This window comes from Oculina patagonica, chromosome 6 (genome assembly GCF_052425735.1).
Source record: "Oculina patagonica isolate OP01 chromosome 6, crgOcupat, whole genome shotgun sequence".
Taxonomy (NCBI): Eukaryota; Metazoa; Cnidaria; class Anthozoa; order Scleractinia; family Oculinidae; genus Oculina; species Oculina patagonica.
In genome coordinates, this window is record NC_135763.1 from 3361448 (window position 1) to 3381822 (window position 20375).

The window sequence follows — 20375 nt, forward strand, 5'->3', positions numbered from 1 at the left end:
TCAGTCAGTCAGTCAGTCAGTCAGTCAGTCAGTCAGTCAGTCAGTCAGTCAGTCAGTCAGTCAGTCAGTCAGTCAGTCAATCAGCCAGTCAGTCAGTCAGTCAGTCAGTCAGTCAGTCAGTCAGTCAATCAGCCAGTCAGTCAGTCAGTCAGTCAGTCAGTCAGTCAGTCAGTCAGTCAGTCAGTCAGTCAGTCAAGTCAGTCAGTCAGTCAGTCTGCCTGCCTGTCTACATTCCTATCTACCTACTAGTATAAGTCTATCAGTTTGTAAGTCTAACCGCTTTCTCTGCCTATTTGCTCAGTCTAGTATGTCCTTTCAACTACAACGTACTAAGTAATCTCTTTAGTTCTCTCTTCTCTCTCAAAACTAACTCGAGTGGCTCCATTTGGAGAAATCAACAATTCAAGGTTAACAAACTACCAGATTTGCCATCCTTGGTATACACCTTAAGTTAGTCATTTAACACGGTGGCCATAATTTCCTTTTTAACCAAACTACATTGACACAACATTGCTACTTTGTTTGAATCCAGGAAGTATCATATATCAGTTGTGTTGCTAATGTGATAGTTCGGACGATTTGTTCAGTTAGTGACGGAATTTCGACTTGTAACCTCACCCGAAAGTTTTTTCTCAGAAGCACAAGTCAAGTTGTTGAAACGTTAATCACAAAAGAAGTCTGACTCAAGACCACTATAAGTAATCACCCAAAGGATAACATCAGTGAGAAAACTACACACAACACTATTAAAATAGGCCACACAAACCCGGCACAAAATCAAGTGTAGCAGCAGATAATTTGTAAAATCTTTGCAAAAATATCTATGTTGAACCACTTTAACCTTGTTGTTTTGATTTCTTTGTTACCACTTGAGTAATAAAACAATAACGTTGAAGATTTCACCTGTGCATCCAGCGCCTTTCGATAAGCATCACTGCCCATTTTCTTCTCTCTCAAGAACTGTTCCCGTTGCATAGCCAAACTGAAATGGCAGAGTAAAAAATCAGCACCCTTCATATTTAATCTATGCACACACATGAAGTTCTACATAGCATAAGCCAGTAAAATGAAATGTTGCGTGAGTTTTTAACTTAATCCTTGCATATACATGCAGTCACGTAATGTGGTTGTAACTTTCAATCTGTTGATAAAACCTTAGTGTGTGGCTATTCATCGCGCACTTTTTTTACAACAAGGTTGTTCTAACTTTTAAGCTTGTGGATAAAAGCCTGGTGTACATGGATCATTCTTAGGAAGAATATTGCACAGTACTTTCTAGAAACCTAGCGTGCAACCTTTCAAATAAAAGGCAGAACGCTGCAGTGGTGTTTGCTTTTCAACTTTTCCCAAATTGAAATCAAGAAAATTTCTAAATTTGAGTTTTCAAATTGGTAGTCTAAAACTGATTACAGTTAAAGGGGTGATAGGAGTTTTTCAAAACCTAATGTTAACTTACTCTTCTGCCAGTTGCACCTGTTCCAGTCTTTCAAGAAATTCCTGTTCTTTCTTCAGTTTAGAAAGTTTGTCATGTTTCGTAAGAACCTGGAAGGAAATCAGATATCTTGTGATCAGTCAAAAAGAAGTACACTGTATTACTTGAACATAGTTCTGACAGTTAAGCGACTCATTTCAAAACAACATATACGGTAGACTTTCACTGAATATTATAAAATAAGGCACAAATTATGACTCACCTGACCACCCAAATCTTTCGAGTACTCATCTTGCTTTATATACCGGGGAGGGGTAAGGGGCCTGTTCTGGAATAAGTATGACCTCTGCAAAAGGAAACAGTTTCACATGTTTACAGAAACAGTACACGTAAATAATATAACAACAATGCACTAACGTATTTGACGTAGCCGATGTGTGTGTGTGTGTGTGTGTGTGTGTGTGTTTTTTTTGGAAACACAAGGCCAGGGCTTTCAATAAGACCCAGCATGCGCCAGAGCTCTGCAGAGTTTCTGTCTTGAATCCAAGACTAAAATTCATGGGGCTCCACATAAAGAGCAGATGTTTTGCTGTCTGACGGGTACCACACTAGTGCAGCCACCTACTTCAAAGCTTACTGAAAGCCCTGCGAGGTGTTCACAATCAGGGTTCAAAAATATATTTAGACTGCCAATTCATGGACTTCAAATGAGACAACCTGACAAATTACTGAAAACGCGAATATACTATTTTGCATTATAAAAACCATATAATTTCGAAGTGAAATTTAATAGTGGGACAAAATCATGAATCAAGAATGAAAAATAGGGACTTTCAACCAACATTTTTTTTACCAAGGGCTTTCAAGGCGTGTATATAACTTATACAGTACAACTTATACAACTTATAACAGATTATAACTTACAACTTATACAGATTTTTGTGGTAAGATCCTGAAATTATCACACTAATACTTACACAGAATTCTGTTGGTCTTGTGCTAAGTTTATCCTGAAAACCACAAAATAAGACATGTATCAATAATAATCTTTGGTTAATGCTGCCTACATAATATCAAAATGAATGCAGTGAGAGACAATGTCCAACAACTTCAACTACAATCTTGGATGAAACAAGTTGAGAGAAACATTTCACGTGTACATTTTTTACAAATGTCTTGACTTGTAGGCTGGTTAAAAATAATTATGTTATCCCCCTCTAGATCTCTCCCTACTCAATGTTGTTTTATGGGGTTTGCAATTCACCCTGTTTGTTTTCATAACACAAAACATTGACAACATTAACATGGGGAAGGTGGGGGTGGGAAAAATGAGCTGTGACACCAAAATTAGTGGCAATTAGCCGCAAGTGTCTCAACATTTTTGTCCATGATTGTAGCTAAAAAACTATGTTGTAAAAATGTTCTGTATATGATATTTTATACAATGTACAATAAATCTGGAATAAATATAAGGTAATACCTTTACTGCTTCAGATACCCCAAGATTAAAGGCAGCCACCTTCTGATTATAACAACGGTTGTTAAAGTTCTTGGTCTGCAATAAAACCGCAAAAAGAAGTTAACTTAGAAAACAAGAGAAAATTATTGGACTTAGTAACCAACTTCTTCACAGGATCAACACTAGTATACTTTTAACCAATCAACTCTGCCTCCCATCCATAAGCAAAATAATACCAGGCCAAGTTGTTCTGCAAACCTGTTCCTTAAGAATTGCCTCTGTGTCCTTCTGTTGTTGGTACTGCTGTAGAAGGCGGTCCTCCTCAAGTTCACGCTGACGGCGCTCCTCGGCAAAGTAAATAGGTACATTTTTCTGAGACCGCTGGTGGCAGAGGTAACACAATTCTTGTCCTGCTCTGTCACTATGACAACACCTGCAGTGATCCAAAAGTTCAAAAGTTAAATGCTTTCCTATTAAGAATAAATTAAACAGTTTTTAGACTTCAGCAACAATCAACTTAAGTAGGTTTTTCCCTTTAAAGGGGCATGGTCAGCGTTCTTACCGCGCTGACCTGGACACTAGTTTTCACGTTTTGAAAAAAGTCCACAGTCGACTTTTTCAAAACGAACCTTCAGAAATCTGCTTCAATCTTCTCAGTGTTTCACTAAATGGGAAAATTTAGAAAACAAAAAAACACCGAGAAGATTGAAGCAGATTTCTGAAGGTTCTCTATGCGTATTTTTGATTTCGGTTAAGGTGGACGATTTTCAAAACGTGAAAACTAGTGCCCAGGTCAGTGCAGTCTGAACGCTGACCATGTCCCTTTAACCCTCAGATGTATAAGAGGGGATGCCACCCCCCACCTTGAGAATTTTTCGTAATTTTGAAAAGGGGATTAAACACTTGCGGAAATTTTGGTATGTTATAGTGAACTATGTGCCAATGTTTTTTGATAATTTTTTTGATGCCAATAGCATTTAGCTTGATTTTGTATCAATTTCTGCTATTTTCTGACTTCCTAAAAAATAGTGAAATCCAAGATGGTGGTTCCAAGATGGGGGTCTGCTGACGTCATATGATGTCACAGCCAACAAAAATTGTCATCTGGTAGTATAGGGTAAGCTTAGGGCTTCATACTCAATGCAAAATAATTTCACTGTGCATTAATAGAACAAAAACCTTAGGGGTGGGTTAGACACATGCAGCGCCCCACTGAAAACCACCTTTTTGTGACGTGGGCTCCCTGCTAAAATATCTTTATTATTATTATTATTATTATTATTATTATTATTATTATTATTAATTCCATCAACCTTTCCCCCTCTCCTGTACCATGGTGGGGGTATGAATTTGCGTGGATGTCCAAGGGTAAATAGTGCAACATTTTTATTCACTTTAAACTGCATTTCAGTTCATCTCTTCTGATAGGGAAGAGTAAGTCACATTCCGGCTTATGAAAATAAACATACCGTAATATTGAAGACACATTTAAGCATAAAGCTAAAAACAACCCTGTGAACTGACCGCTGCTCTAGATCTGTACCTTAGTCTAGATGGAGAGATAGGAGACTGAAGAGTGTCTCTTGCTTGTTCACCAGGGGATTGCTCACGTCTGGTTGCATCTTGTGTGGGACTTCTGCCTTTTTTACCAACTGTAGATCCTCTGATACCTCTAGGAGGACCAGCTGCCTTGAATGGACTCTTGGGTGGGGTCGGAGGTGGTGTCAAGACAGGTTCTGAAACATTGTATATCACACCAGTAGCTTTGGCAGTTTGAAGAGGAGTACGAGGACCATTGGCAGGTGAAAGCCTTGATGGACTCCTTGGAAGAGCTGCAAATTTGTCAAAATTTTGAAATTGTTATGAATAGCATTTTAGGAAATTATAGGAAATTAACGATACATGTTATTAACGCGAATTTTAAATTATAGGAAATTAACGATACATGTTATTAACGCGAATTTTAAAAATTCACATTTAATTTTATGTATGTTAACTTTTTCACTATAAGCATTTGACCAGAACTTTTCCTAAATCCTAAATTCGCGTAAATTTCATTATGCGTAAATTTTGTTCGCATTGTTAAAATGCCTCGTTATATTCCTATTATAAGGTAACCAGAGATAACATAAATGGTTCTCAATTCATACGTGTGCACATGGCAATTGGTAAGAGTTTTTTATATTTATCGGTAATTAATATTATTACATTAGAGTCTTCCGATGACCATAAAATAACCCCTACTTCTTTATAAACTTTCGTCTTATTTACTTAAAATAGAAAGGTGCAGGATGTATCTGCACTTATGTTGAATTACATAAACAAAGTAACAAGGTTATAAGGTTAAAGTTTCTTTATGGGTTTCGTAGTACAGAATGGAGCCATTTCTAATCAAAATTAACTAAAGTATGCCACTTGCAGTACTGTGAATATTCCCTAACTAATAAAAAAAAGTTAGTTGCAAACAAGCTTCAGTAGTTCAGAGTATCTCTCATGTATTGGTTTGGTTACTAAAAATTCAAGTATTTTTTATGGTACAATTCTACTTATTGACTAATTTCACTTACAGGTGTAACAAATACACAAAATAATATCTGAACGTGTATGTTGTTGAATTAACCACTCTATAAAATTATATAATTTCAAATAAGGTTGCAAAAAGTCTTACTTATCAAATAGTGATATTTTTGTTGCGATGAAGTACCCTGTTGCTTGCATGTCAAAAATCTAACTTGCTTTAAATTCTCTGTAAACTGTGGAAATGTTTTAATTCCAATAACCAGAGCTTGCTTTTGTGGTAAAACAGGAAAGGATGATTTATGATTAAAGCAGACAGAAGCCATGATGACAAACCATCCTTTGAGATCTGAAGTTAGTTACAATACAACTGAAAACAGTGAATTAATGTTGAGGAAGTTGAACAAAACTTAAACATTTTGTTGCTATGCAATACAGGGGCATCACGTGACTTTCCCAAGATGTATCGTTAAGTGGATAGTAATTGCTGAATTGAAAGCGATCTATTATTAAGGATATAATTTAGGTATGACCATCTTCAATAACAGTGTGAGTGTTATCATTAATAATTAACAAAATATGTCTACTTTGATCTTAATGCACCAGAAAAAGCTAACAATTGTGACCACAATAGGAAATTTATTTTCCAAATTAAAGTTTTGGTTCTCTCAATTGGAAGACCCAACAATGTGAATATTTTCTATTTTAAAATGATTGAACAGAAAATTACTAATTACTTTTAATTCTGAATGTTTTGAGAAAAAAACAAAATAATAACAGTTTGCAGTTCCTTAAACAAAACATCTAGTAGATAACAAAAGGATTAACTGGTGCATCAGCACTTTATTTATTATTCATTATTTGAGTACATGAAAAAAGGCTTCATGAATAAATCAACATTTTCAATTATGATGTGCAATATTACAAAAATTATAACTAGCTAAGAGTTAGCACACATGGAACTAAATTTATAACATGGACTACCGGTATACTAAAACCAGGTTTGTTCTTAAAATTATTTTCTTGAGGTTAAAAACAAACTTATTTAATTATATATACAGAGCAAACTCCAACTTTGGGCAAATTAAAATAATAAGAATAAAAAAAAGCTTCTAAATTTCTGCAAAACATTTCATATCTGACTTTACACGCGCGCCTAGGTACACAACCGGACTACAGTTTATCATGTGCCTATCAGAAGTAGTTTGGTTTGGGACACTTTCATGTTACTTCAGACTACTTTAGCTGGATATACGAGTATTAGTTTACAGACAAAAAACTTCTTCAACTGAAAGATAGTTTTGCTTAAACTAGAGATTTTGCTTTCAATCAATCTGATATCAATGCAACATGAACTTCAAAACTACAGCTGGACAACATGGATGATCTAAAATTATTTCAATGGGTTTCATCCTGAGACCAACTAGCATTCTTATTTTCTTTATCCCTAGAGTTAATTTTCATGTAATATATCAAACACGAGAGGCAGTGTTTCATCGGGATATCCAAACACCGAGAAGAGAGTTGAAAATACGACGCGCAGCAGAGTATTTTTGACGAAATTCGAGGTGTTTGGATAGCCGATGAAACACTGTCTCGAGTGTTTGATATATCTTCTCAATCGAAACAAAAACTACAGAGTAAACGGAGAAATAAAATCGTAAAAATCTATGCTAATTAAGATCAGGTTTCCAAACCACCGTCACGGTTATAATTTTCTTTGTTTTAACTTGATGAATTATTAATGAGTTGAGAAGTGTATATCGTTATCTAATTTCTCTTTATATTATCAATACGCTGTCAAGCAAACAGGTGATGAGAGTTAAAATGATTATCAAGTAAAGCATATTGTGACTCTTGATGTAACAGCAGATAATCAGAAATTTACACAAATGCTTAAAAAGAAAACTTAAAGGCTGAAAATCAGAAATGATATTTCCAGCTTGCATTTGGTTGATATATGTGAAAGCTGGTTAAAACACAGACAGTTAAGTTGTAATATTTAGCAATGCTAGATAAACGTAAACTGTAACTAAAACAAAAGTCATCTTGATCATATTTGTTCTGGCTGATGGCTTTTAGAAAGTGCAAACAAAATGTAATTTTGGACCTATATTTCTGTTGTAAAAATTTTTTAGTCCTTATTTGAGACACTGATAAATTATTATGTTGTGAGACTAAATTTGAATAAAGTTGACTGAAAAATTCATTGGATACCATCATTTTTCAAGCTGACTGCAAACCAACAAAAACAAAATAATTCTCAATCACTGTATACACAAATGTAATCATGATATAATTTTCTTGTTGGAAAACTACAGTTAATAATGTAAGTTTAAGTTTTTAAATATATATATAAAAAATTGCATCAACATATTACGGTACAAAATTTAACTTAGTTTCAAGGTTCTAATTAGGAAAAATATTTGTTTAAAAGTCCTGATCTCTGGCTTTAGCTCTCCAACCACTTACGTTAATAATACTAACCTGTACTAGAATCTTCATTTTTGTGCTTATCAGCACCCACAGTTTCATGATTGCAGGTACTTGTTACAAAAGTATTGTACCTGCTATATTTGCTTGTGTAATGATCTTTGGAGGGATGCTCCAATAAGTTATAAATTCTTGAAAATGTACTCATTATGCTGTTGTAAGCATTAGGTTTAGGCTTTTTTGAGTAGGCCATCATAGTTAATCAAGAAATACTACCCAACATGTAAGTACTAATCCCTTCTTACACTGTTATGAAGTGCTGACGTATAGTTACCATGTACACTAAAACTTGTGAGTTTAACTTTAGTTACTGATATGGTTGCCATGAGATCTAGATAAAGTCAATTAAATATTGATAACTTTACTGACTTCAAGATTAAAATAATAATTAGCTAAAGCTTGAAACAACCTACACTGTTAGAGTACACAGTGTAATTTATTCAGCTGGAGAGCAGACAAACATTGAATTTTTGATAAAACAACAAACTGAACTTTATTGACTTCATGTTGAGAATACCATGAATTTCTGCATATTGACCTCAAAGACTTGTCAGCAGGATGTAGTAGCCTTTGTTCTTTGATGTGCTAAATTATACAGAATTGGCAACCTGGTCTTGGATAGCTTGCATTAGTGGAAGACTGGAAGAGACCACGCTGTTTTATAGTTTACTAAAATTTCTATTAAAATTGAGATCACTTAAAAAGTCCATTAAGATGTAGGTCATTCAGAAAAAAAAAACAAAGTAACAAAAAAGACAGCTTAAATCAATTTATCTCCAGGAAAATGAGCCCAATAACTGCCTTGAATTAAAACAGTTTTCTCCAAAAGTGTGACCATCCAAAAGATTTGAGACAGGTAAAAATCCTTAAGCCATAAATTTAAATGACAATGATGTATAAAATGGAACTGTAACACCATGTAAAATACTAATCAAAATACCGGTATTATAATAACTTACTCGTCAGCTTAGTGAGTCAGTTCAGTGAAAATGAGGGACTTCATGTAATACTTACAGTCATAACTTTTACATTAAAATTAAAGATATTGCAAACAATATAATGCTCAGCTATTAGCTCACAAATTATACAAAGAAAGAATGCAATATAAAGAAAGAAAGCAAAAAAAGTTTTGATTTTTTTTTTGCCATGGAGAAACCTATTTGTATCTGCAAATTAAAATACCGATTACTTGACATATAGACATGTTTGGCAATATTTTATAGTGTAAATAACATTAGGGCTAAACAAGGGAATTGTGCACTGACCCAAAGTCACTGCAGTATCAATCAATATATTTTATACATGAACATTCTAAGTACAACTGTATGTGTAATTTTAATATTATTATTAATTTTATACATACAATAGTTACGTTACCCACATGTACAGTTAAGCACATTTTCCAAAGTTCTTCCAAACATTTTTAATTATTCAATCTCGTGAAGTGTTTGTTAGCATGCAAGTTTTCAAATTATATTAAGTTTCAATCTAAAATTAAGATATCTATTTATCAGAAATTAATTTTTATATATTTAACTTATTTCAATATTACTGTACCACTTGAAATAAATTAACTCACCATCCTCTTCCATGGGTAGGTCAGGCTCTCCTAGCAGTGGTTCCACAACAGGTATTAACCCAGCTTCTGCTTGTTCTTGAGGTCTTTCTTTATCAGGAGTTCTAACTTCTTCTCTTACTACTTCAGCCTGATTGGGTTCCTCATCCTGCTCTGTAATGGTAGGCATTCCTTCTTTGCCAAGACTTTTGCTTGGGCTTCCACCTTCCCCTGGAGAAATTCTAAAGGACAATAATTTGAAATTTTTCCTTTGCTTTTCTTAACGACATTCACGCAAATTTTTTATGTGCATCCTTACTGCACACGTAATTCATGTCGCAACGTCACGCCACGTCATGCACGAGCACACGCGCTGAGAAAACTTTTTAAACACATATAGGGTAGGTAGCTGCTGCGCTAACTTCGTTTGTAGTTTCCTCTCTTAAATGATCGGTGACCCCCACTTTTTTCGGGGTATATAACCTTTTATAATAAATCTCTACCGATTGACAAAAAATGGGCCAAATTTGAATGCTGAAAGTACGTTGTTGTTTTTATTTTCTCTTCTCACGCGCGATCAAATCAGTCACATTTTGCAGTCTTGAATGTGGGCAAATACAGTTCTTTAAGACAAGATTTACCTTAAAGGACCTCAAAAGCAAAACATTTTTGTTTAATAGATCCCCTTGAATAAGCTCAGATAAAAAAAAGTTGGCCTGCATCGATTCATTTAAAATATTTTGTCGCCAGAAGAGAAACCACTGAGGTCATAAAGTCAAAGTGCCTTCTTTCAGATATCGTATCTCGGAAACGAATTCGGTGACCTCCAATTTTTTTACCATTCTCGTACCTCGAGTCTTCGTCCCTTCTGCGCAGGCTTGAAGAAACGAGCGACTCTCGAAACTTCCGCTGGAGGGTCGATGTTGATTGGTTTTTGAAAGACAATGGAAACCACCGGAAGTAACCCAGATTTCCAATATGGCGGAAAGAACACAAGAGAAGTGGCGAACTCTAAATCTTGTCTGTAGATCGATAGATGCTGCAACGATTTAAGAAAACATTCGATTGATCTTAACAGAACAAAAACCAGTAACGAATCAGTTTTAATTCTACTGGAGAGGCTTAGGAGATGGTAGATGAATCATAAATTATATTTTGTGCTTTGGAGCCGACAGGCCTAGGATCGCAGACTGCTCGCGTGAGAGTTTAATGTAATCTCTTCGACGGCGAGGCCGTTATAACCTGCTTCATCGGTTGCTGCAACCGAGCTGCTAGAAGAAGGAGTGCCCAAATTACTTGTCCTACCATGGGGAATATTAATCAACTGTAGCCGCGCGCGCAACCCAAAACTGTGGACTGAGATTTTGATTTGATCTTCACAAATGTATTATATATCCAGCGGTAGGTTTCTACATGCCGTACCTGGCCGTAGTATTTATTTAAAGTTTTATGGACGTAATTTTATTTACAGAGCGAATGGAATAGAATATTGTTCAATGTTATTTTTAGCATTTGCTGTGTGAACGTACATTTTTCTCTACTACCTTGCAAATCACAATGAAAACTGAGTTTACATAATCAGTTATATAAAATTACTGGATTGGTCAGCTAGCTCGACACTGCCAGGCAGTCAAAATCCTTTAACTTAAATTGTAAGTGACTCTCTTGGTAACACCTTTCATAAGGAAACATTAATTCGTTATTTTACCTTTCTTTAAGTTTTGATATTTTGACCATCATTGAAAATGAAAGGACACTATGCCTGACAATCAGTATTTTTGTTTGTGTTGAATCCAAGGGACTAACTGCAGAAAATGATTTAAAAAAATACCTTTGTACCCTGTTGCTTATGACAATGTGATTTTGAAATTCCCAGTACCCTATTTATGATTTTCAATTAGGTTAAAGAACTTACCCTATTGGGTGACACCCCTTGTTAGCTTTATTTGGGGGTATCAAGTATACCCCTCCACTCTGGATCCCCATAGGAGAATGCCTTTATACTAACACTTCCAGTTTAGTTTCAGAGACCTGAGATACCATTCTTAAGCTACTTATGACTGAGGTCACATAATTTTAGTTTACCGGTACTCCAAGTTCATGTTCGAATCAGTGGCGAGAGTGCTCATCCTCCACCAATGTTACCCGGGTTCGATTCCCATACCAAGCCTAATATGTGGGTTTGTTGTTGGTTCTGGTCCTTGCTAGCCTGCGAATACAGCCGCCTCTCACACTCTGATCTGCTTGCTGCGTGAGAGGTGGCTGTATACGCAGGCTAGGTCCTTGCTCCAAGGATTTTTCTCTAGATTCTCGAGTATTCATTCCTCCACAAAAACACCCAACTTTTGCTGCGCTCCACGCGGCAAGCGGATCGGAGCGTGATGGTCAGCTGTATTTACAGGCTACAACACTGCTAAATTCCACTTCAATCTGGAATCAGTGGGATTGGAAGAGCCACTATGTAGAAGATTTTTCATTTTCATGTTTTCATATTATTTATTAATTCCATTCCAAAATTACAAAGATAAATATAAAGCAAAACAAGTAGAAAAGGAAAAATGGAAAAGGGCAAAATATAGCTAGCAAATTTGATGCCCTGGTTAAAATAGCAATAATAATTTACGAAAAAAAAATTAACTTAACATAGGAGAGGAAGAGGTATGAATTAATTAATACTGAGCAAAATAATACTGGTAGAGTGCTTTTTTAAAAATGTTTTCTGGTTGGCAAGTTATGTATAGATAAAGGAAGGTCATTTCAATAGTAACATCCAATAAAAGTGGGGCAAAATTCCCTTATATTTATTGTGGAGAAACCGAGATTTAAATATTGTAAGGATGCACTTCAAGTATCGTAAATTATTATGTTGCTCAGATACCAGAGATAAGGTGTAGAGGATTCCACTGTAAATTCCCATTTTACATGTATGTTGCTATTTGGCTTTTTAAAAATGCCTCCACAAGTATTTTTGGAGTGCACAATATTAACTCAATATTAACTCCTGGTTCAGGGACTGCTGATAAAATACTTCTTTCCATCCCCCCTGCCTCCCAGTCCTCACTGCCTCCTGGAAGTACCCTTTTAATGACACATATAAAAACAAACAGCCCAATATCTATTAAGTCTAATCTGATGCCAAAGGCCACACTGGATCTAGAGAAGGCCCCAGGTCCCCTATGGTCAAAAAAGCCCAAAGGGCCCAAAATTTCCACCCCTCTTCCATTATGATTACCTGTGAATCTGCTGTATAAGGCAGATATTGATATAACAAGGTTGCCACAGCTCAGGAGAGGTTTTCAGGATATGATTCGGCTGGAGAAATAATGTCTTAAAAAAGTTGGGGAATTTTTATCAGAATTAGAGAAAACTGATATTACAAAGAAAAGTCTGGGAAATTTATCCTTAGATAAAATCTACATTCAAGCCTAGTGGCTGATTAGGCCAGAGCTTCTACCCCCTGGATGGGATTCTAATCCGTCGCAGGGTTACCTCCAGCATTAAATTCACTGGTACTCATTTATACACCCAGGTAGAGAGAGCCACTACAAGAGTAAAGTGCCTTGCCCAAGAGTACAATGCAGTACCGTGGCCAGTGCTTGAACCTAGACCGCTCAATCTGGAGTCCAGCTCCTTAATTATTAGGCTACCCTGCCACCCTAAATTTATCCTTAATCAACTTCAATTTTGACAGTTTGACTTGTCAACAACAAATAAAACAAAACAAAAAAAGGAAAGAAAAGAAACAGGCTATCTTTGTGATAGGTGGAAAGGATGACTGTAGGGGATGGTCAGAGGCTGCAATTTTACCTGATTTCTATTTTTTCTTGGTCAGGGAAATTAAGTCTTACCAGGGAATTTATGTCTAAGGTCAAAAGCTAGAGCTGGTCCCAAGGGTGTCCAGCTTGTAACAAAACAATTTAGAAATTTAGTTGAATGGGTGCATCAATGCTTAGTTTGACTCCGCCATGTAGGAGTTAATCAATAAGAAGTACAATCAATAATATCAAAATTATAAAAATATTATTGAAATTGTCTTTTACAGCAGTTTTCACAGCTTTTTGGACCAAAGTTAAGCCTATTACTGGTTGTACATGTTTCAGTATGCTTGTGGATTTGTTTCCCTATTTAATTAAAACACAAAGTAAGCCCTTTTAATTTACATAAGACAAACAGTTTTACTGTTGGCAAACTACAAATTTATACCTGCCAACTTTTTCTGGGTTAAAGGCGTGAGATATTTATTGTGAGAGTGACAGGATTTCCGAAGACGATACGACAATGTCCGAAGTTTTCCAAAGACGTCCGAAGTATTCCGAAGACGTTCCGAACATATCCCGATCCCAGTGCATGGACATGTTTTGCTAAACGCAACCTCGTTCCCGATGCTTTTCTCTGTCAAAACTCTGCGATTTCGGGGAAAGCATCGCCATTTACTCATTTTTCATGGAGCTTTCGTTTCTCACAGTGGTTTGAGTTTTTTTTGGAAAGTGTGTCGTTTGTGGTTGTAATAACTCACATTTTTTCGGCTAGGCGTGAGAAATTGGTTCGTAAGCGTGAGATCGAAGTTTTCAACTCGCAGGCGTGAGACTCACGCCCAAGGCGTGAGAGTTGGCAGGTATACAAATTAACCACCACTCGTCTGCACTGCTTTGTCAATATAATTATTAGGTTTTCAAACAATCTTACAATTTAATTTATAGAAACAGATTTACAGGATTTCCCAAACAATACAGCTATTAAAAATTGTGATACACAGTATGACCATTAAAAACTATAGCTATCTTTAATATCGCCTGTTAAAAAAGCAATCCACATTTTACATACCATGCCAGTCAAAGCAATCTATATGTGTTTCGTCCACAATGTGCAACAGTTAAACCCTCGTATGATTTAAAAACTTATTCTGCCGTTTTCAGGAGCTCTAAATAACAGGGTTTCGAGGTGAGCAAAGATGAGTTGAAAATTCTTCAGGTTCCCCAGTGGCTTTATAGTGTTATAGTGTTGATGAGTTAAAATTTTGTAGAAGACTGCGAGTGACTGCGAACACAATCCATAAATCCGCAAAAGATGCGGTCATTTGGAAAGCAAGAACTTGCCGAAAACGGCTGACAGGACAGGCAAAACATTTCTTTCCAACAGTAATGATCTAAAGGATCTCCAGTTGCTTGCCGTTCAGTAGAATCTCTCCTGAGGTTTTATCTTTCCTCCACTTCAGACGCCATCTTTCTTTTTAGCGGTCAGGCATGCGCAATTCAACCGGAAGTCCGATATTTTCGGACTTCCAATCGGAACATTCCAGGGTCGCTCGTTTCCTGACCGCGGGTCAAAGGGAACGAAGACCCTGGGTACGAGGATGTTTTTTTACATTTCTGACGTGAGTAACTCGTAAACTAGAAGTGGTGAAAGTTTAAGAAAATTGCAATGTTAGAAGATTTTCGTGCGAACATCCTTAAAATAAAAATATAATGCTTGGTCGAAAATTTTTGAATATCAAATTCAATATATATGCTTTCCTTCAGCTTTCCAAAATCAAAAAGGCTTAATAATATATGTCAGTGGTGGGTCTGTTTAAATTTATTAACTTTTATTTTAATTTATTAAGTTGCTAATATAATTTAATATAAACATTGCAGAACAATTTAGGTTTCTGGGAAACTGCTCACCTACCCCTCCCCAAACCTAACATTTTGCCCAAAGCGATAAGTAAGGGTTAATGTTAGGTTTGGGGAGGGGTAGGTGAGCAGTTTCCCAGAAACCTAAATTGATCCAACATTGCAATGTTTTACATACCTTGGTAAGATTAGAGTGTTACTAGTATGTGGCCGTGGACTAACAGGTTCTGACAAAACAGAGTCTGCAGTTCCAGGTCGCTGCAAGTTTAAAATATTTACAATGTAAATAAGCTGCTGCATAATTATGCTCTCCAAGAAGATACGCATTGTGGCAGACTGGCTAATGCTCTGTATGCACTCTGTCCAGAGCATAAATTCTGATCTGGTCTTGTATAGCTTAAAGTTACTTAATTTTTTTTATCCAGAGATTGCAGAAGCAAGTGGCTTATCCATGGTGGTGCTTAACTGCAGTTTCTGTAGCAAGAAGTGGCTCATTTTTATTATTACTCCCACAAGATCTAAATGGGTTACTACAACCCTCAGCACTTTGTCAGTTTACCTACAGTTAGCCATTACCCACTTAAATTAATTTTATTGTGAAAAAGGCACAACCACAATAACCCTGACCAGGGCTCAAACCGAGGTGGTCTGATCCTGTGTCCAGCACACTAGCCATTTGCTCCCCACGCCTCTGACAAAGGATGGTTTTGGTCACTGGCCTCAAACTGTGAATTTACCTTAAGGCTCTCTGAGCTAATTAGGCAATATGTATCCAGATGCATTGTGTTTGTTAAAGACTTAAATGAAAGTTTAATTATCCTGGCTAAAGCATATACAGTTTCTCACACACCACTGGAAGCCCAGGCCCCAGCAGTGTGTGAGAAAAACATTTTCCACTTATTTTGTTCCACTCAGCCAGTAGAAAATCACTCTTAATCAGCATATAAACACTATACATGAATATTTGTCCTAATTAACTAAGTAAAACTTTAAAGCATAAATATGTACCAGTCAAATCCAAGAAAAATGACCCCCCCTCTCTCTGCATACCCCAGGCGTTTGCCCGGGGGGGGGGGAGGGGGTACTCAACAAAGTTTTGTACGGGGAGGCTCCGCCCCAAGCTCCTACCCCTTACCCTTTTATATACCATTTTGCCAGAAATTGTACCCCTTTCGTATACCTTTTCATGAAAAAAGGTACCCCTTTCATATACCTGAAAGTCATGGCATAGACTTAAAAGACAACGTTTTCTTTTCATTTTCAATAGCGCTTCATAAACTGAAATTATACAGCCATAAATTGCATCTGCTCGAAATATTTTTATTAAAAGGCCCTTTCAAAAACCTAAATGACTGATTTCCATACCCTTTCGTATACCTAAACTCGTGAAATCCCTACCCTTTTATATACCTGGAGCCTGAAAAAGGTACCTCTTTCGGGCGGAGCCTCCCCGTATAGGCCATTATAGAGAGTACCCCCCCCCCCGGGGGGCGTTTGATTTGAGGTAAGCTCTCTTGGATTTGACTGATACATAAGGAATGCAGTTCATGCATAAGTTAATCTAATCCTGCAATATATTAGCACGTAGAGGTACTTACATTAGACAATGCATGAACCAAGCTACCAGAGCCATCCATACTCCTTAAGAACTCTTTATAGAATTTCATTTTCACTTTGGACTCCCTAATTGACAACCGTCCAATCCCAGCAAAGTGAAACTCGACATTTCGTTTTGCTTGTACAGATCTGCTCAGAGCCTGGAGAACTTCTTTCACGCAACTTTCTACAGTGTCTCTGTTAAATGGAGTCTCATTTGAAAGCGCAGCAAAATTAAGCTGGACCACTGGAATTTGACCTACAAAGATAAATATTTACAAAACAATTAATGTTACGTTAAGAGCATAAAGGACACATTTAGTTGTTAGTTGTGTATACAAATATATGACCTCATCTTAATATGCTGCTGACTAAGGCAGTTAAGGCAATTTATAGTAGGCTATGGAGAATACAGGAATTGGAACTTGAGATCTTGTAAAAGATTGATTTAAAAATTAAAATATACCAAGCAGAGAAAGCTGTTGTAAATAATTTTCAAATGGCCTAATAAACAATAAACGCTAGGCCAGGATTCAGAATTTTGGGGTTAAAACAAGAAAAATAGTAATTATATTAAATACTACCTTATTGTTACTTAATTTCGCGGGAATTAATTTTCGCGATTTTCAAAAAATCGCGAAATTAAAGACCCGCGAAAATTAATTTTAAACGGTTTCTATTGTATTTTTTATGCTAATTACGTCTTTTAGGCCAAATCGCGAAAATTAAGTCTCGCGAAATATTCCTGTTTTATTTTCGCGAAATTAAGTACCCGCGAAAATAAATAACAATAAGGTTTTTCTTGATATATATACTGGCTGTGTCTTATTCTTGTAGTGATCAGGGCAGTTAAAGAAGTAACAATAAATTTTTCACAGAACACATCTGTTTCTTGTACACAATCAACTTCCCTTATCAAGCTACTAATGACTTTCTAACTCAAGCGCAGCAGAACATTAATCACCTCGGTAACACCTGCAGTGCTCACAAAGAAATGAATAGAATAGTGGCTATTGTTATAATTAGTTTACCTGTAGTGTGATGTTTGGTGGAATTAAGAGCATGAGTCATCGCAAACTTCTCCGACAGTATAAAAACCGGTCTCTGAATCTGAATGTATTTATTATTTCCAACATCCAGCTTTTTCTGCGAGTAGGTGAAGATACCAAGCCCTGGAACACACACCCCCTGTAAGAAAAGTTAAGACACTCAGTGAGTGTTTACCGCTTCACTTATAAACAATGAGATATTGGAATTTAAAACTTCAAACAAGACACCGAGGATCGTGTAAGTTGTACATGATCGCCGATAGTTATTTGATTAAAAAGATCTACAGTAGCGATAATAAAATTTTCCCGAGACATAAATAAACGCGCGAAGCTCGCGGTAGAAGAAACATTCCATTGCACGTGCGTGAAAAGAAATTTTAGAACACGATTGAATTCACTGACCTTTTGAAGCGCCATTTGTCTTTCGATGAATCTAGAGACGTTGTCCCACACATTCACTATATCTAGAACATGGCACATTAAACAAATTAAAACGACTTAACAAAACAATATACACGAGAAAAGGCAACCGACAAGGACTCGACTATGTGTGAGTACTTGGGTTCTTTAATTAACTTACCTTCTTCGGTCAGCTTCGGTATCGCTGAAAACCGATTTTTCCTTGCCTCCGATACCAGTCCATACATTACCTCAGCCATTTCGGCCTAACTTCCCGACTTTTGTCACTAAAAGCGATAAGTTTTTATCTCAAAACATCTGCTTACCGGGAACAAACGCGCTTCGATAAGTGACTTCGATTGCGGTACATAATCGTTTCTATGACGACACACGGCGCACCGCAAAATGGCCAGCGGCAACAGTTTTACAGCCTAGTGCCAGGTTTCCTCGGTCTGTTCAGGAATCATTGGAATGTTGATAAAAACCGCGAGGAATCCAGCCGGAGGGAAATGGTAAAAAAAAAAAACTCTCTCCGTACGATAAAACGTCCGAAAAAAGCAAACAATAAAAAAGACTGGAAAACAAAGCTTTATTCATTCTTTTTTACATAAAATTATTCAACATCCTCAATTAAAACATTTATTGCACAATTCTCATTTCAAATTCTTTCTACGAGAATTAGAAATGGTTCGTTTCTTACTCCTCATGTGTTACATGTGTTACTCCTCATTCGTTTCAACATCCTCAATTAAAACATTTATTGCACAATTCTTATTTCAAATTCTTTCTACGAGAATTAGAAATGGTTCGTTTCTTACTCCTCATGTGGGAACACTCCGAAGGAAGTTGAATAGCCCTCTTTAAAACTTGAGCAGTAGCTTTGAATTCTACCGTGAATTTGATGCATCCTGCAGTCATTCTGGAAAAATACAAAAAACAGAATCTAGAATTAACATCAGCTTTGAAATAACAATACCAGTGTCAGAGATTTTGCTTCCCGATCCTCCAAATCGAAGCGAAATACTAGTACCTGTTGTGAATTTGGAGCCATCGTCCCATCCTACTTTTCCTCTGCTATTTTTCTTAAACACCAGCCTGCGACACTTTTACTATCCATGCTGCGACCAGGCTCACGTTTGGGAAAACAAGAATGAGTCGGCAAGCGAGGGAGGCGGCAGGGAGCCAGCGAACTAGGCTTCGCTCGCGACTTTACAGGAAGCGCCCAACTGAGCTTCGGTCGAGGACTTGTTCTCGCCGCTTCGCCACTCGCGCGTGTATTCTCAAACGTGAGCCTGCTCGCAGGCTACAGGTATAGTGGCAGGTAAAACTGAAAAAAACAGTGCAACGTCCATTATATCAACAGACAGAATGAATAGACTGTAGCCAGGAAGAAAAGGCGGTCATAAAAGTGCATCTTGGAGCAGAAGAGATAAAGACCTCCTCTTGTAAGCTAATTCATCATTTTTGACATCAGACTTTATTAAACACTGTCAAAAAAGCACTGATATAGGGATGGGTGGATTATTTTATCACTCCAGAAGGTAAGAGATAAACAAGCGTATGGAACATATTTCTTCTATCTGGTGCATTGTTAGGCTCGATTTCCAGCCGCTTTTTCGGGAAAATGAGCCCGCGGTCATCCTCCCCTCGGGGAGGAACGAAGACCGGACCCGAGAATACGGCGGAAATCGAGCCTAGCGCATTGTTAACCATTTAAAATCACTGTTTGTATACGCTACACAGTCGCTCAAAATTTCTTAGAAATAAACAATGCACAGTAACTGACCTTTGGACCAAAAAATTCAGAGGCATCTTCACCAGGCGATGGAGGGTCTACAGGACCAAGCCCCGAATAGCCTGTTGGAAGGTAAAAATACTTATGTAAGGAAAGATTCCATCTTTTAATGCTCTGGCGTTCATTAAAAGGAAAGTCATCTTTTTACTCCGAAAAAAAATTCCGAATAGGGCCGTCTTATATTGAATTGGAATCGCGGATGCATCGGATCGAGTAGTATAGAGGGAGTCACACAAATACCACCTCGAATTAGACGCTTTTATCGCAGCTGGAGTTCGTTTTTTAGCAAGTTTTAATGAGTCACGGTAAATTCCCCGACTTTGTTTACCCACGCGGAAAAAACAAAATTTGCATACCATGTTCAGGCAAGCCCTTGACATGTTCAAACAAGCCCGTGACTGTCACGTCACGCGACGCTTTTTTGACAGGTGGCGATGAGTCATGATATTACAACGTCTAAAAATATTA

General features: G+C 36.9%; 2 protein-coding genes across 3 annotated transcripts in view; both read right to left on the reverse strand.

The window, feature by feature from the left end:
• LOC144656155 (coiled-coil domain-containing protein 81-like) overlaps positions 1 to 18528 on the reverse strand; it is a 53654-nt gene extending 35126 nt beyond the window's left edge. The window contains exons 1-13 of the mRNA XM_078516387.1: positions 18294 to 18528; positions 18116 to 18177; positions 17696 to 17852; positions 16667 to 16923; positions 15247 to 15326; positions 9481 to 9698; positions 4435 to 4723; positions 3150 to 3324; positions 2913 to 2987; positions 2410 to 2442; positions 1695 to 1778; positions 1457 to 1542; positions 904 to 982 (exon numbers count right to left, since the gene is read on the reverse strand). Coding sequence (XP_078372513.1) covers positions 904 to 982; positions 1457 to 1542; positions 1695 to 1778; positions 2410 to 2442; positions 2913 to 2987; positions 3150 to 3324; positions 4435 to 4723; positions 9481 to 9698; positions 15247 to 15326; positions 16667 to 16923; positions 17696 to 17852; positions 18116 to 18177; positions 18294 to 18372 — 1674 coding nt within the window. The 5' untranslated portion in view covers positions 18373 to 18528. The remainder of the gene's footprint in view (positions 1 to 903; positions 983 to 1456; positions 1543 to 1694; positions 1779 to 2409; positions 2443 to 2912; positions 2988 to 3149; positions 3325 to 4434; positions 4724 to 9480; positions 9699 to 15246; positions 15327 to 16666; positions 16924 to 17695; positions 17853 to 18115; positions 18178 to 18293) is intronic.
• A 156-nt stretch (positions 18529 to 18684) lies between these two features.
• LOC144656156 (minichromosome maintenance domain-containing protein 2-like) overlaps positions 18685 to 20375 on the reverse strand; it is a 17027-nt gene continuing 15336 nt past the window's right edge. The window contains exons 21-23 of one of the 2 annotated variants that reach the window (XR_013571270.1): positions 19899 to 19969; positions 19143 to 19439; positions 18685 to 19031 (exon numbers count right to left, since the gene is read on the reverse strand). Coding sequence is in view for 1 of the 2 variants with exons in the window: in XM_078516388.1 (XP_078372514.1) it covers positions 18927 to 19031; positions 19899 to 19969 (176 nt within the window). In the remaining variant the exon portion in view is untranslated. The remainder of the gene's footprint in view (positions 19032 to 19142; positions 19440 to 19898; positions 19970 to 20375) is intronic. The other variant, XM_078516388.1, reaches the window with a different exon arrangement.